General features: G+C 47.6%; 1 protein-coding gene across 4 annotated transcripts in view; it reads right to left on the bottom strand.

Annotated features, from left to right (window-relative positions):
• The window catches only part of LOC135556171 (low-density lipoprotein receptor-related protein 8-like), a 249,983-nt gene extending 237,906 nt beyond the window's left edge, over positions 1-12,077 (bottom strand). For all 4 annotated transcript variants that reach the window (XM_064989153.1, XM_064989155.1, XM_064989154.1 and 1 more), the window contains exons 1-2: positions 11,938-12,077; positions 10,741-10,866 (exon numbers count right to left, since the gene is read on the bottom strand). In XM_064989153.1, the coding sequence (XP_064845225.1) occupies positions 10,741-10,866; positions 11,938-12,004 (193 nt within the window). In that variant the 5' untranslated portion in view covers positions 12,005-12,077. The remainder of the gene's footprint in view (positions 1-10,740; positions 10,867-11,937) is intronic.
• Between the last annotated feature and the right edge of the window lie 2,167 nt (positions 12,078-14,244).

Raw genomic sequence — 14,244 nt, 5'->3', positions numbered from 1 at the left:
AACAGCACTTTCGTGTGTAACCGATGTGAAATGGCTAGCTAGTTAGCGGGGTGCGCGCTAATAGCGTTTCAAACGTCACTCGCTCTGAGACTTGGAGTAGTTGTTCCTCTTGCTCTGCATGGGCCGCGGACTTTTGTGGAGCGATGGGTAACGCTGCTTCGAGGGTGGCTGTTGTCGATGTGTTCCTGGTTCAAGCCCAGGTGGGCGCGAGGGGAGGGACGGAAGCTAGACTGTTACACTGGCAATAACTATAGTGCCTATAAGAACATCCAATAGTCAAAGGTATATGAAATACAAATGGTACAGAGAGAAATAGTACTATAAACACTATATTAACTACAACCTAAAACCTCTTACCTTGGAATACTGAAGTCTCATGTTAAAAAAGGAACCACCAACTGTCATATGTTCTCATGTTCTGAGCAAGGAACTCAAACGTTAGCTTTTTTACATGGCACATACAGTGGGGAGAAGAAATATTTGATACACTGCCGATTTAGCAGGATTTCCTACTTAACTCGCTAGATACGTTTCATTCATAAGCAGCCAACTTTAGAATGGAGGTTAAAACCCACCTCTTCCTGGCGAATGTATCGATTTTAAATGGTTTTGCAGTGCGTTTATCGCAGTTATTTCTTGATGCGCATCAGTTCTCATGTTCCCTCACCTTGAAGAGCAGAAGCAGTCAGTCACAGCTGTTTCAATACCCACATACATGAAAACACTACTTAAATGTCAAATCAGTAAAAAATATAACAATGTGACTTTGAACACTAAGTGGGCAAGAGAGAGGGGTAGCGAATTACATATCTGTTTGATTGCATCGTACTGCATATCACCCTTAACTCCTCTCTCTCCCTCTCAGTCAAGAGAATGAAAACCAAAGGGAAGAGCAAAGAGAGGTGGCTTATGGGGGGAAAAAAACTAAAGCTGCCCTTAAATGACTCTCTCGTTCTCTCACCTTCCTTCTCCTCTCTCTTTCTCTCTATCTCTCTCTCTCTCCTTCCTTCTCTCTCTCTCTCTCTCTCTCTCCTTCCTTCCTTCTCTATCTACCAGCCCTGTCGCAGACTAATCCTAGATAATGAACAGACTTAAACCACAAAATCTTTAATGACCGCATCAGATGTTCCATCCCAGACCAGGCCATCTTGGTTTAAAGCCAATAACAGACCTTTTCTTTACGGTCAACAACAGCTGCTGTATCAACCTGCGTACATGCATGCTTGGGTGGGCTTGTATGCATAGTGTGTGTGCATGTGACTGTGTGCATCTGTACTGTACCGTGTGTGTGTGTGTGCCACGCATGAATGTCTGTCTGAGTGTGTCAAGATCAGACAGTGACCAATGTGTCCAATGAGGTCAGTTACCCCCACCCCCACCCCCACCGACTAATGGATTGGTTCTAAATAAAGTTGTGTGATTCAGGACAGGACTGGGAGGGGGGGGGGGTGCACCTGTGTGCAGTGGGTAGGCAGGCACCTTACAGCTGACATGCATTCGTGGGCATCAAAGCAGAAAGCAGCACCTGCGCTCAGACAGGACCCGGGATGGACGGGAGCAACTACACAGAACAGTCCACCGCGGTGTCCCAGGAGGAGGAGGGGGAAAGAGGAGGAAGTGGAGGGTGAGCATGGTAAGCGCTGATGTCTGTGGCAGAGCTACAAAGACCGGACAGAAACCAAACAGAACTGCTCCTAATATGACACGCTACTGAAGTTTCAACAACCCACACAGCAATCTGCCTGAGAAACTAACAGGCCAGGTGCAACATCAAACAGTCGACACAGATATCATTTAAAATAGACCAAGGTGACCATGGTGCTGCGGATGTATGAATTTGCCAGGCGGTCGGGTCGTCGTACTCACCTACAGACTTGATAACTGGAGAGGGAGACGGAGAGAGGGAGAGAGAGAGAGAGAGCAGACTTCCTGGTGTTCTGCTGCATTGAAGACGGCGTAATGATATGTAAAGGTCTCGGTCGAGCACGGCCGGCACAGCTGGCCTCAGAGACGTACTTCTTAAGGGTGAGTGGGATGTTAAAGCGCATCGTCAAACAGCTTATAAAATCTTAATGCAGTTCAGGGACGGCACTCCAAAGAAAACAAACATTATCGACAACAACAGGGCATAAACAGAGCGGCCATCAGACACGGATAAGCATGCACTACACACACACACACACACACACACACACACACACACACACCATTATCTGTGAATCTCAGTAAGTGTGTGTAAGGCGGAGGAACATGGGCCTCTCAGTAATAGTGGTGTAGAGCGGAGTATATTGAGTGTCAGCTCCCACTGACACATGGGCAGGAGGTCTGAATAGAGAGAGGCCAGGGGGGAGAGACTCTGATGGGGTAAACACATTGAAAACAGACCCCATGAAGCAGTGGATGAAAAGGAGAGAGAGGGAGAGCTTGAGGAGAGATCAGTGGGGCTGAGGATGGGGGAGCGGGGGGGGGGGGTGTATACACAGTCCTCCTCCCCTATAGATGTGTACCTACGAGAAATCCACATCTTCTTGGGCCTGCCTGATTTTCTCCCAAGGCTTGAATATCTTCTGTGGCTCTTCATCTCTCCATCTTCACCCCTCTATCACTCTTTCCCACAACCCCTTTTCTCCGTTAGCCAGCCAGCCAGCCAGCCAGCCCCCCCCCCCTCCCCCCCTCTATGATAAAGAGCCCCGAGAGCTTGTTACAGCGTGTTAAGATATCAGCTCAGCTCGGATCAGCACAGTCGACAGGGCTGCCGATGACGCTACGCAATGTCTCGAATACCGGGGCCGCGAGCGCTGCAAACCATCAAAGAGAACCTGGGCGGGGCATCCAGGCCGCCTCGTCGTCGCTCTCACTGCAACGCATGACAAGCAAAATCCCCTCAAGGTAAAGAGCTGCTCTGGGAGCTTAGTGAGAAACCTGCTACGGGTTTATAGAGGAGATATGTACGAGCGGTGTAATTGTCATCAACGCAAACAGCCTTATCCACTACGGAGTTCGCTAGAGGTAAGAGAGATGAGGTAGGCAGGGAGGAAGGGAGGGAGAAAAAAAGAGGGAGACTCAATAGGATTTCATCCACTCTAAAAGGGTACAGAATCTTCAGAGGAGGATACACGCTTGTGAGTGTGTGTGTGCGGTTAATTATGAGGCTGTGGCAGTGTGACGCTAGTGTTGGCTCTGCGCTGAGCGGAGATCTTAGTGCAGAGATACCAAACCATCAAAGCCTTTGCTGTCCCTCGGCAAGGACCGGCCTGGAAAATCACATTTCACCCCTCTCTCCCAAAATGACACACACACACGCACACACACACACACCCTTGTGGCAACAAGGACAGCACAGTTCCAGGGACCTCACCTCAACTCCCAAATCCTACTTTTAGCAAACTCTGATTTCCCACTCCTAAACCATAGTAAGACATTCGCGTCGGATTCCCTCAAGGGAGAATGTGAAGCATTAAAGCAGACATCTTCTTCAGGGTCTAGGCTAGGGCGATTGAATGGCTAGTCATGGCCCTACGGCCCTGAAACTAACTCAGAATACACAGGGAGAGAGGGGGGGGGCAGCAAAATAACCTGCCTCTGACTTCCAACACAAACTTTTAAGAACGAACCCTGTGAGGTTGACAATGACATGCGGCAGAGACAGGGCCCCTGTGCTCTGTAGCTCTGTCACTGAACAGAAAGCAAGGTATTATACGTCTAGCAGATAGATTTAATACCTTTAGAGGTGCCTATGTTTAATTCATGAATGTTATTTCGCGGAGCGCATGTTGGTCCGCATCGCAGCGCTCCCCTCGCTCTCTGACTACAGAGTGAGAACTGGTCATGAAAAACAGGATTATAACAGGGGATGTAAATAAACCTGAGTCACATTAAGATATACCCTAATCTGTGTAGGGGATTAGGTGATGATACCCTGTCAGGCGCTGGGGGAGATGAAATGGAAACAAAACAACAGAGAGAACAAGACGGAGAGAGGAAGAGGAAACAGGATTTCTGTGCCGGGAGTTTGACTTTGAACAATATGTCAGTTTGCGCAGGCAGTGGAGTGGCGGTGAGGTACAATATCGGGCCACGGCAGAGAGGGAAATCCGGCTTGACGGTAAACAAGGCAATCAGAGGAAAGAAAAGAAACAACAAAAACAAGAAACCACAAATTCCCCTGGTTGCACCCTTCTCTCATTGGGCTTTGGGGGGAGAGAGCGAGAGAGAGAGAGAGCAAGAGAGAGAGAGAGAGCGAGAGAGAGAGAGAGAGAGAGAGAGCGAGAGAGAGAGAGAGAGAGAGAGAGAGAGCAGAGAGCAAGAGAGCAAGAGAGAGAGAGAGCGAGAGAGAGAGAGAGAGAGCAAGAGAGAGAGAGCGTGAGAGAGAGAGAGAGAGAGCGAGAGAGCGAGAGAGAGAGAGAGCAAGAGAGAGAGAGGGAGAGAGCGAGAGAGAGAGAGAGCAAGAGAGCGAGAGAGCAAGAGAGAGAGAGAGAGAGAGAGAGAGATTTTTATGAGGGCCCCACTACTGTCCAATACAATGCTGCCGTCTGTCATTGCTACCGCAAAGCCTGAGATAACGCTGACGCAAGTTGATAAAAGGTGGTTCACATTGACCCTTGCAGGTAAACACTAGTCGGGGTTTCCTGAACTGGGTAGCATGGGTGCACATTTGGGGTTTTTTGCCCAAATTTTGTAGTGCTCGGGCAAAAAACAAAACGTGCACCCACGGGGAGCCCCCCAGGACAGAGTTTGGGAAACTCTACACTAGAGGAGACTGCCTCTCCTCTCCTCTCCATGTCAGTAGCATGTGGCCGGTTGGCCAGGTCAACCATGTGTCTACAGGTGGAAAGAGCAGCCTGATTGGCAGGCCCAAAAGACAAACCTTTATATTAACGCCTTGACTGCCTGTGACACCAGTCTACCAGTCTACTGTGCTCCAGGCTCTGCATGTGTGTGTGTGTGTGTGTGTGTGTGTGTGTGTGTGTGTGTGTGTGTGTGTGTGTGTGTGTCTCTATATCCTCATTTCCCCTCTCTTCTTCTCCGTTGCGCTCGCTCTCACTTTGTTTGTCTCACCTCTGTTTCTCCTCTCTCTACCTCCCTCTCTCTCTCCAGCCATCTCTCTCCCTTTGTCCCTCTCTCTCCCCTTCCCCTCGCTCCCTCCATATATACCGCTTTGCTGTGCCACTGCCCGTATGACCCAGGTTTCCCTCCTGTGGCAGGGACCATTCTCATTAGTACGCAGACAGCCCATAAAGGCCTGTGAAATATTCTCCCCCCCAGCACAGACCCACAGCCCTATAAATCACCACAACCTCCACAGCCACAGAGCAGCCCACTGGCAAATCAATGGCAGGCTAGAGACCCAAGCACTCACGTGCAATCCATAGGGGCAGATTGGGGTGACGGGACAGAGGGAGGGGGGTAGGGAAGGAGGAGAGGATAGAGGAAAGGGTGAGGGAGGAGGGATTGAGGGAGTAGAAAGGAGGATTAGAAGAGGGAGTGGTACAGTGGGAGGAGTGGGGAGGGAGGGAGAGAAGTGGGGAGGGGGAGAGAGGATAGAGGGGTGAAATCAGTAAAAGGAGTGAGTGTAGATAAGGAGGGAGGGAGTGCAGAGAGAGAGAGAGAGAGAGAGAGAGAGAGAGAGAGAGAGAGAGAGAGAAAGCATCCTGTTGATGATGAATGTGTCCTCATGGAGAATGCGACAGAGATATAGAGAGAGCTAGAGGCTTCACAGCTCCCTGAATCGGTTTTCCTTTTTCCATAATATTTGAGATGGTGAAAAGCACAGAGAGAGTAATGATCTTCTCTATCCTCAGGCAGACACACAGACGGCCCACTCGCTCGCTCCCCCTCTCTCTCTCTCTCTCTCACACACACCGAGCGAGACACACACTCGCCTCTCAAGCGCTCACCCGCTGAGACACACACTAATTGGATTATAACTATGCAAATGGACAGTCTGAACTACACAGACACACACACACACACACACACACACACAAACACACAGGGTCTGTAGATCCCATAGCCTCTCTTAAATTCTGTCCGAATTACAATACACACTGTGTCAATACAAGGCCATAATTCAGTCCCACACTCAACAGCAGCAGTGAGTGAGAGAGAGAGAGAGGACAACCAGACCCGGTCCCATATAGACCCGGTCAGGTCCAGACTCGGTCCCATATAGACCCGGTCTGAATGAGGGAAAGGCAATTTTTCTGCTACTTTATAAACTGAAGCTATTATTGCGGAAGCTAGCTGGCATACAAGAACCGAGGAGCTCAAGTCTGTGGGGGGGAGGGGCCGTACAGCGTGTGTGTGTGTGTGTGTGTGTGTGTGTGTGTGTGTGTGTGTGTGTGTGTGTGTGTGTGTGTGTGTGTGTGTGTGTGTGTGTGTGTGTGTGTGTGTGTGTGTGTGTGTGTGTGTGTGTGTGTGTGTGTGTGTGTGTGTGTGTGTGTGTGGCTGAGTAGCAGACAACGGGAAGGCGGGAGAGAGGGACAGCAGCAACCAAGCCGACACGCACTAGTTACTAACATGTAGCTGCCAAAGTTAGGTTAAGTATCTTCCAATCTGATTACATAGCACCTGTTTTGACTGCATCAAACCCGAGAAGTGAAGCTCGCTGGGTAGGCTAATTTAGGCTATATGGGCTGCGCTTTCCCCCATCCTAGCTGCGCAATTACAACAACAGCTCCATTCAGAGTCGAAAGTAGCAGCCTACCTGTTGGCTATTGGTCGTGGTAGCCTATCCTTCTCATTTAACTTTGAATTCTTCCTTGATTTCCTAACGTGCTTGCCAAGGCACACACGGAGCCAGAGGCTATTGCCGCTTTGATGTCTTGTGATTGGGTCATCAACAACAAGCTACACGAGCCACTGTCGTGAAAATCCTGCGCAGCGACATAAGAGTCCATTTTCTCTCTCTCTACACTGCACCAGTCGCATGCGGATCTGTACGGGTCCTTACCGGCAAATCAGTTATAATTACTAATACTCGAGACCCGTGACAATCAAATCAGATCCTAGGGACAATGACAGAATTTCAGACCCAGCCCTGTCGGGTCCCGGGTAATACGCGTGAAGACCTCTACCCTAAGGCTACAACTGAACTCTACTATAATTCACTAACACTACTGCAACACCCAAACCCATTCACAAAAGGAAGATATTGGCACTGTAGTAGAACATGATACTATTGAAGACAGCTATTCTTTCTGACTTTCGCATCTCTGTGGCCTGTTTATGCCTAGTCAAAACTGTACCCTATCCAGGCAACATCATGACACCCGGGTGGTCAGTTCTGCTAAAAAAAGCATCCTCTCCTCAATAATGACAGGACCAGGGATAGTAGTGCAACGGGGGGGGGGGGGGTGATGCTGTGAATGCACACAAACAGGTAGACATGCAGGAAACAAGGTAGCTCAGCTTGACATTCCGGTGCTGCTCTACTGTAGCTGGACATGGCTCCTGTTCTACCCGCCTCCGCGTGTGACTGTGAGGTATCCAGCCCGTCTGTCACAATCAGGTGTCTCCAGCTATCCTGCCGCAGTGTGTGTCCCAGCACAATCTGGAGTCTACTCCGTCGCACCTGCTGCCGGAGGGGGGGCGGTAGCATTCCTGTACACCCCCTCTCCCTCCTACCACATAAAACCCATATTGTTTTCTCCTAGACAGACAGATGTGCGTGTGCATAGGCGTGCGCTCGTGTCAGCACGTGTGTGTGTGTGTGTGTGTGTGTGTGTGTGTACTTGTGTGCGAGCTGGCTAAATGCCAGGGCTGACTCATACGACACCAGTCTTTTCGACACACACACATTTCTACTGGCATGTTTTTACTGCCAGCTACAAAGAGGACTCATGTCAGCTCTGACCTAGAGCTGGCGTGGGTGTGAGACGTGCAGCCTCCGTGCATGCCTCTACTCTTCTCTGTACTGAAGAGCTATGGTGTGCAAAGCGTACCAGCCTTTTAAAATGGTTGGGTAGGTTTCATCTATCTGAGTGGTGAGCACAGGATCCCTCCAGGGTCAGGGTGAATTGATTAAGACCCTGCCCTCTGACCTGATGTGTTGCCTTTAAAGTATGACCCCAAAATGAGCTGTTGTCATAAAGCAGGGATCTCCAACCCTGTTCCTGGAGAGCTACCACCCTGTAGGTTTTCCCTCTGACCCTAATCTAACGCATCCTGATTCTAATCATTAGCTGGCTGATGAGTTGAATCAGGTTAGTTTGAACTCGGGTTGGAGCGAAAACCTACAGGAGGGTAACTCTGCAGGATGTTTCCGTGCATGTTGGAGTCCAGGGTACGATGTGATGTTTGGAATTTCTCCTGGCATTACCACGTGCGTGTTTGTTTGCCTGGGTCGAGCTTTAAACACAACGAGAGGCGTGAAATGTGCGTTTATGTCTAATCCGTGGACAGCTCTTCCCTGGCTACAATAGAGTGTCTCTGTCTCAGACACACTCAGTGCTGTTGTGTAGAACTATTGTGTTGTGTTCCTGTGCGACTGAGACCGGAGCAGGGGCTGAGACTGGGCCAGACAGGCAGGGGGGGGGGTGCTGAGCAAAACAACACTGCTTTGACACTGCAATAATCACGTCCATAAAGGAGAGGGGGGGGCATCTGTTTCACACCAGGAGGATAAATAAAACCCTTGCTCAACTGGCGTCATCCAATATCATTCAGAGCGGCCTTGTTTAGGAAAGTGTTTTAAAATTCAAATTCAACTAAATACCCAGGGTTGATACTCCCCCCCCCAAAAAAAATGAATTGTATTGCACTGAAATAACCCAGACAAAGTTAGAATCTTTTTCTGTTTTATGTGTCTCTCTATGTCTGTGTGTCTACACACACACACACCTGATAAGGAGGGGTGTGGCCTCCCTCCCCTCTCTGTCTCTCGGGGCAACAGGAGCGGAATCCCCTCTGAGGCTGGTGTGAACGACACGAGGAGGAAGAGAGACATGCAGGAGAGGAGGGAGAGATGAGGAGAGACACGCACAAAATACACCCATTCTAGCAGGACTTATTCTAACACTGGAGAAGGCTTGTGGGTAATCCCTGTGGAGAGGGACAGGGGCCTGGCACTGAGACTGAGACAGAGACGGAACATATTGGCAGTGACACAGGAGAGAGGCAGAGAGGTGTGTTGCCTGAGATAGGTGCAGGGCTGCCGGGTCAGGTTACTGGGCTAAGTTAGCATCTTGGCAGTGTTGTAAACCAGGCTTAAGGCAGCGAGCGCAGAGGTGGTGCGCTGGTTGTAGAGCACAGATTGTTATGGGGCGAGACAAAATGTCAGGGGCCACTGCTGTTCTGGCACATCATGTTTTGTTTACCAGTATGAATTACTTTGCCCTTCTCTCCAACCCTCCCCTCTCCTCTACCCATGTCCTCTCCTCTGTTCTCATCTCCTTTATTCTCCCCTCTGCTCCTCTCCTCCTCTCTCCCGTCTCCCCCGCTCCTGTGTTGTGTTTTTAGCTGGCGATGTGGGGCTTGGGGAGCCACTGCAAGCAGCACTGGCATCTGCTGGAGAGCTTGGCGCGCCGCCAGAGGGTATCGCTTTGGCAACCAGTCGTGCCATCGGATTTATCTCCAACCTGTCAGCTGATGCCCTTTGTGGGGGTAAGACAAGCGGGCACAGCCTCCTTGGCTTGGCATGGCGCTGGCACTCTCCGCTCCTCTCTTCCCAGGTTGTCTGCCATGCATGCCTTCGAAAGACCCTGGCCTTTTAAAGCACCAGGCATAGCACAGGAGACCTGGGAGGCAGCACCATGAAATGCCACCCAGCTCTCGTCGGCTAGGGGGTACAAGTCCCGAGGAGTAGAGAGGAGGAGAGGGTGGGAGACAGAAAGAGAGAGCGAGAGGGACAGGTTGAAATATAGAGAGAAGCTAAGTAGCTTATATGTAGAGGAATGACTAGATAGAGGGAGAGCAGATGGGGAAAGAGTCTCTTCCCGGTCTGGCAGGTTTAAAGTTGGGGAACGAGAGGGAGAGTGGGGTCATGTTTGAAATGCTGGTTGTGGGGACCAGCATCTCTGTCATTGACCTGTGTGTGGCACAGTAGCCTTTTTTGTTGTAACTGAGGGCACTTCCTTCAAATAACAACAACATCAACTCACTTCCATCAGGACAAAGGCTATGCTTATAGATCTGTTGCAGTGTTGTGACACTAGCACTGCTCGTTTCAAAAAACTCTCCCAGCGAGTGTTATCGCCAATAATTATAATCTGTTGACAGTAAATGTTAGACAAGCTTGCAAATGCCACGCTATGCCTAGGGCAACAAGCAGGTGTGCACGTGCAGTGCTGCTATTGGCTATGACACGTGGAGACAAAAATGAATTGGCAACTTTAACTTAACTGTTCATCCAATTAGTTGCGTGGCAAATTCTTCATTGATCATTTGCTGGCTGACTCTTCAAATTGTGTCCATTATGAAATGACTTAAATCAATTCAAGTACCAATTAAGTCAATTATTGATATCTACAATGGTATCTGTTTCTAGACCCTTCTTTTCAATGTGCTCATACAATCATTTTACTATGAAAATAATAGTCAAGTTCCCATCCACTCAGCGGTGGCAATATGAACTCCATATCCACATTACATTGTAAAAACTCCCAACACCTGCTCTGGTGACCCTATGTGCAATGCGTATTGATGCCCCCAGGCGCCTCCACAATACAATGGGGATCACATATGTGCTACAGTATAGTATCTGCCCATGGACATGTGTTAGGCAGGTGTTAGGCTACTTACGACAGTTTTCTTCATCGCTGTTGTCAGAGCAGTCATCGTCCTCGTCACATCTCCAGAGAGTCGGTATGCACCTTCCGTTCTTGCATTGAAACTGACCCGTTTCGCAATTCGTATCAGTATGAGTTCCTGCAGATAAGAACAATATAAACCCGTAAATAAAACAGTAAAAAATGTATATATGTTTAGGTTTTGTTACAAAATATAGGTTGTGCGCCAGGGACACCAATTCATCCCAAAACGCCCACGCGCAACGCGCACAACTGTTCTATCGTTGGTAGGAAACATTGTTATGAAATTGCTAGATGTTTCATTGATCCACTGATACAACCGGGTTTTACAGAGGTTCATTGATACAATGTTGTTGCAACAAGGGTTGGAGCCACTGTTACTAAGTGATGATTTAATTGATGCCGTAATACATTGTTATTAGCCTACAACACGGTCTGGGGACAAACAGCGTTGATTACTATCTATGATAAGCACAACATCCATTGAGAACAGAAACAAAAAGCAAGTGTCATTTAACTGGCACGAGGTCTATATGGGAATTATTTACGTCTAATCATTTCAAATTGGAATTGAAAACTAGAACTGTTGGACTTTCATGTATCCCAATTGGTGTCTTTATTTGACTGTAGCCTAACCTATTTTTGTGACTGTTGACAACACAGTAAGAAATGTAATGTAGGCTATAACAGGCTTACAAGCCAACTCAAAATATGCTGCCGATCAAATAAAAAATTCACATCGTGCATGCCCATGCATTGGATCAATGAGGAAATAATGGAACGACTACCCCTTCTACGTAGCTTGCCTTCCACGTAGCCTAGGCTACACGTTGTGTTCAAGCGGAGGTTTAGGCTGCCTTCCATATGTCATTCATGCACATGTTGGCTACCTCCCGCGCATTGTCATTTACTAGGCTGGGTAAAGAACAGTAAAGACTGTTTTCGTGACGTTGTAGAATAAGTACCAACATCAGAGCACATATAACCTGCTTTAAAATAGTATTTAGTGCAGGTCAACATGAATTTCCTGTTGTGGTGACTGTTTGAAAATAAGGAGTGCATCGACGCTGCTCTACCTTATACGATGCTTACTCGATACACTGGCTCGATCAGTTCGGCAACGTCGCTTACCCAGACATTCGTTGTAATGAAAATTCCCTCTCCGACGATCAATGATAAAATGTCTTACCTTGGGTGGAGTGGAGCTCCATTAGCAACAAATGTAAGAGCATTAGCTTCCCGACTTCTGTCCACATCTTTAAAAGAAGAGGTGAGTCGTGGTTGTGTAGCTCATACGAGTATACTTAAAGAAGCAAGCAGGCGCTTCCACTCGCTATTCAATGCCACACTGCGCTCGGCTCCAGACACCGCTGCCTGCCTCAGAAGCAATTTGAATCAATGACGTTTATGGGCGGGATTGAGCCTGCGGTAATATAGTAAAACTGAACAAATGTAAGGCATATATATATATATATATATATAGCTGTCGAAGTGACCCTGCATCTTCGAAATATTATAAATAATGTTCTCGATCTGTATATTCACAGGAGATGAAGATGGAGTCTTTACCTATAGTTTAGTAATAACCCAATAACCAGAATACTTGCCTTGAAGTTTTCATTGAGCTGTGTGTGGCGCTAGCCTTTCATTGATTATCAGACAACTTGTGATCAATGTCTATCGAACATATCTCACACATATCTCACAACAACATGACATATGGTAGACAGTTTTTGTTTAGAATTTGAGGATCAAAAATAAATCTATCAACAGTTAAAATTCAAACACTTCAACTTTCACATTACTAATTGATTAGACTCGATGCCAATTGTATCGTTCAAACTCTCCATATCTATCAGACAATGTGGGTTGATGTTTCCCCAGACACTCATCTGTACAATAGAGATCAGCATGGGGCTTGACATGACATGAATTGGAGCAGAAGGGCAAGACTTAAAGTTACACACCATTCTTACGGAGAGTCATCAGTAGCAGTGTCAAATCAACTGTAAGAATATGGGCCAACACATTTACAGTAAAACAGTAATGAAGACATGACTCACAACAAGGGGACTGAAGTCCAACATGGTCAACAACCAGACACTGTGTTGCTTGCTCATTTTGAAAGTCTATACCGATGCAAATAGCCCTACTATATACACTACCGTTCAAAAGTTTGGGGTCACTTAGAAATGTCCTTGTTTTTGAAAGAAAGGTACATTTTTTTGTCCATTAAAATAACATCAAATCCTCTTGCTCAGTTGTGCACCAGGGCCTCTTTATATTCTGTTTAGAGCCAGTTTGTGCTGTTCTGTGAAGGGAGTAGTACGCAGCGTTGTACGAGATCTTCCAGTTTCTTGGCATTTTCTCGCTTGGAATAGCCTTCATTTCTCAGAACAAGAATAGACTGACGAGCTGCAGAAGAGAGTTATTTGTTTCTGGCCATTTGGAGCCTATAATCGAACCCACAAATGCTGATGCTCCAGATTCTCAACTAGTCTAAAGAAGGCCAGTTTTATTGCTTCTTTAATCAGCATGATAGTTTTCAGCTGTGCTAACATAATTGCAAAAAGGTTTTCTAATGATCAATTAGCCTTTTAAAATGACAAACTTGGATTAGCTAACACAATGTGCCATTGGAACACAGGAGTGATGGTTGCTGATAATGGGCCTCTGTACGCGTCTGTAGATATTCCATAAAAAAATGTCAGTTTCCAGCTACAATAGTCATTTACAACATTAACAAAGTCTATACTGTATTTCTGATCAATTTGATATTATTTTAACGGACAAAGAAATCTGCTTTTCTTTCAAAAACAAGGACATTTCTAAGTGACCCCAAACTTTTGAACGGTAGTTTACATATGCATATCGTTATACACAATGTGTGTACAGTATCTGAGGAGTATGTGTGTGCACTCTGCACCCTTACTATGCTGTTATTGTGTTTTATATGCCCTGGCTTCCTCGGATTTGGGGTACCTTGAGGTCAATTTAAAAATGGCACTTATCCCTGTTGTGCATTCAGCGCAAGTAGGGGCCATTGTCTGTCTGTCTGTCTGTCTGTCTGTCTGTCTGTCTGTCTGTCTGTCTGTCTGACTGACTGACTGACTGACTGACTGACTGACTCACAGGCACCTCCAGACCTGCAGGATGATTATTTCCCTCCTCTCCCAGGTTCTCTCTGTTTGGACTCACTTCCCTGTTGGCCTATTTTGGCTCAAGACGGATGGTCACGTCCATCCGGAGATAACCAGCCAGTGGTCAGCACATTCTCTCTACAGCGGAAGGGGGGGGAGAGGGCTGAGCGGAGCAGGGCAAAGGAGACGCTGCCAAACTCATGACCCAAAAAACAGGAGAAATGTCTAGTCGATACTTGACGGCGCGCCAACAGCCCGTAGTGGAGATGAAGTGGATTTGAACATCAGTGCATCAAATGATTTGGCAGTGGAAGGGAAGGGCTGGAGAATGAGTGCACATTCTGCACAGACAGGAG

The sequence above is a fragment of the Oncorhynchus masou genome, chromosome 15 (assembly GCF_036934945.1).
Source record: "Oncorhynchus masou masou isolate Uvic2021 chromosome 15, UVic_Omas_1.1, whole genome shotgun sequence".
Classification (NCBI taxonomy): Eukaryota; Metazoa; Chordata; class Actinopteri; order Salmoniformes; family Salmonidae; genus Oncorhynchus; species Oncorhynchus masou.
The sequence above is the reverse complement of the archived record's forward strand: the minus strand, read 5'-3'. Positions and strand labels throughout refer to the sequence as shown.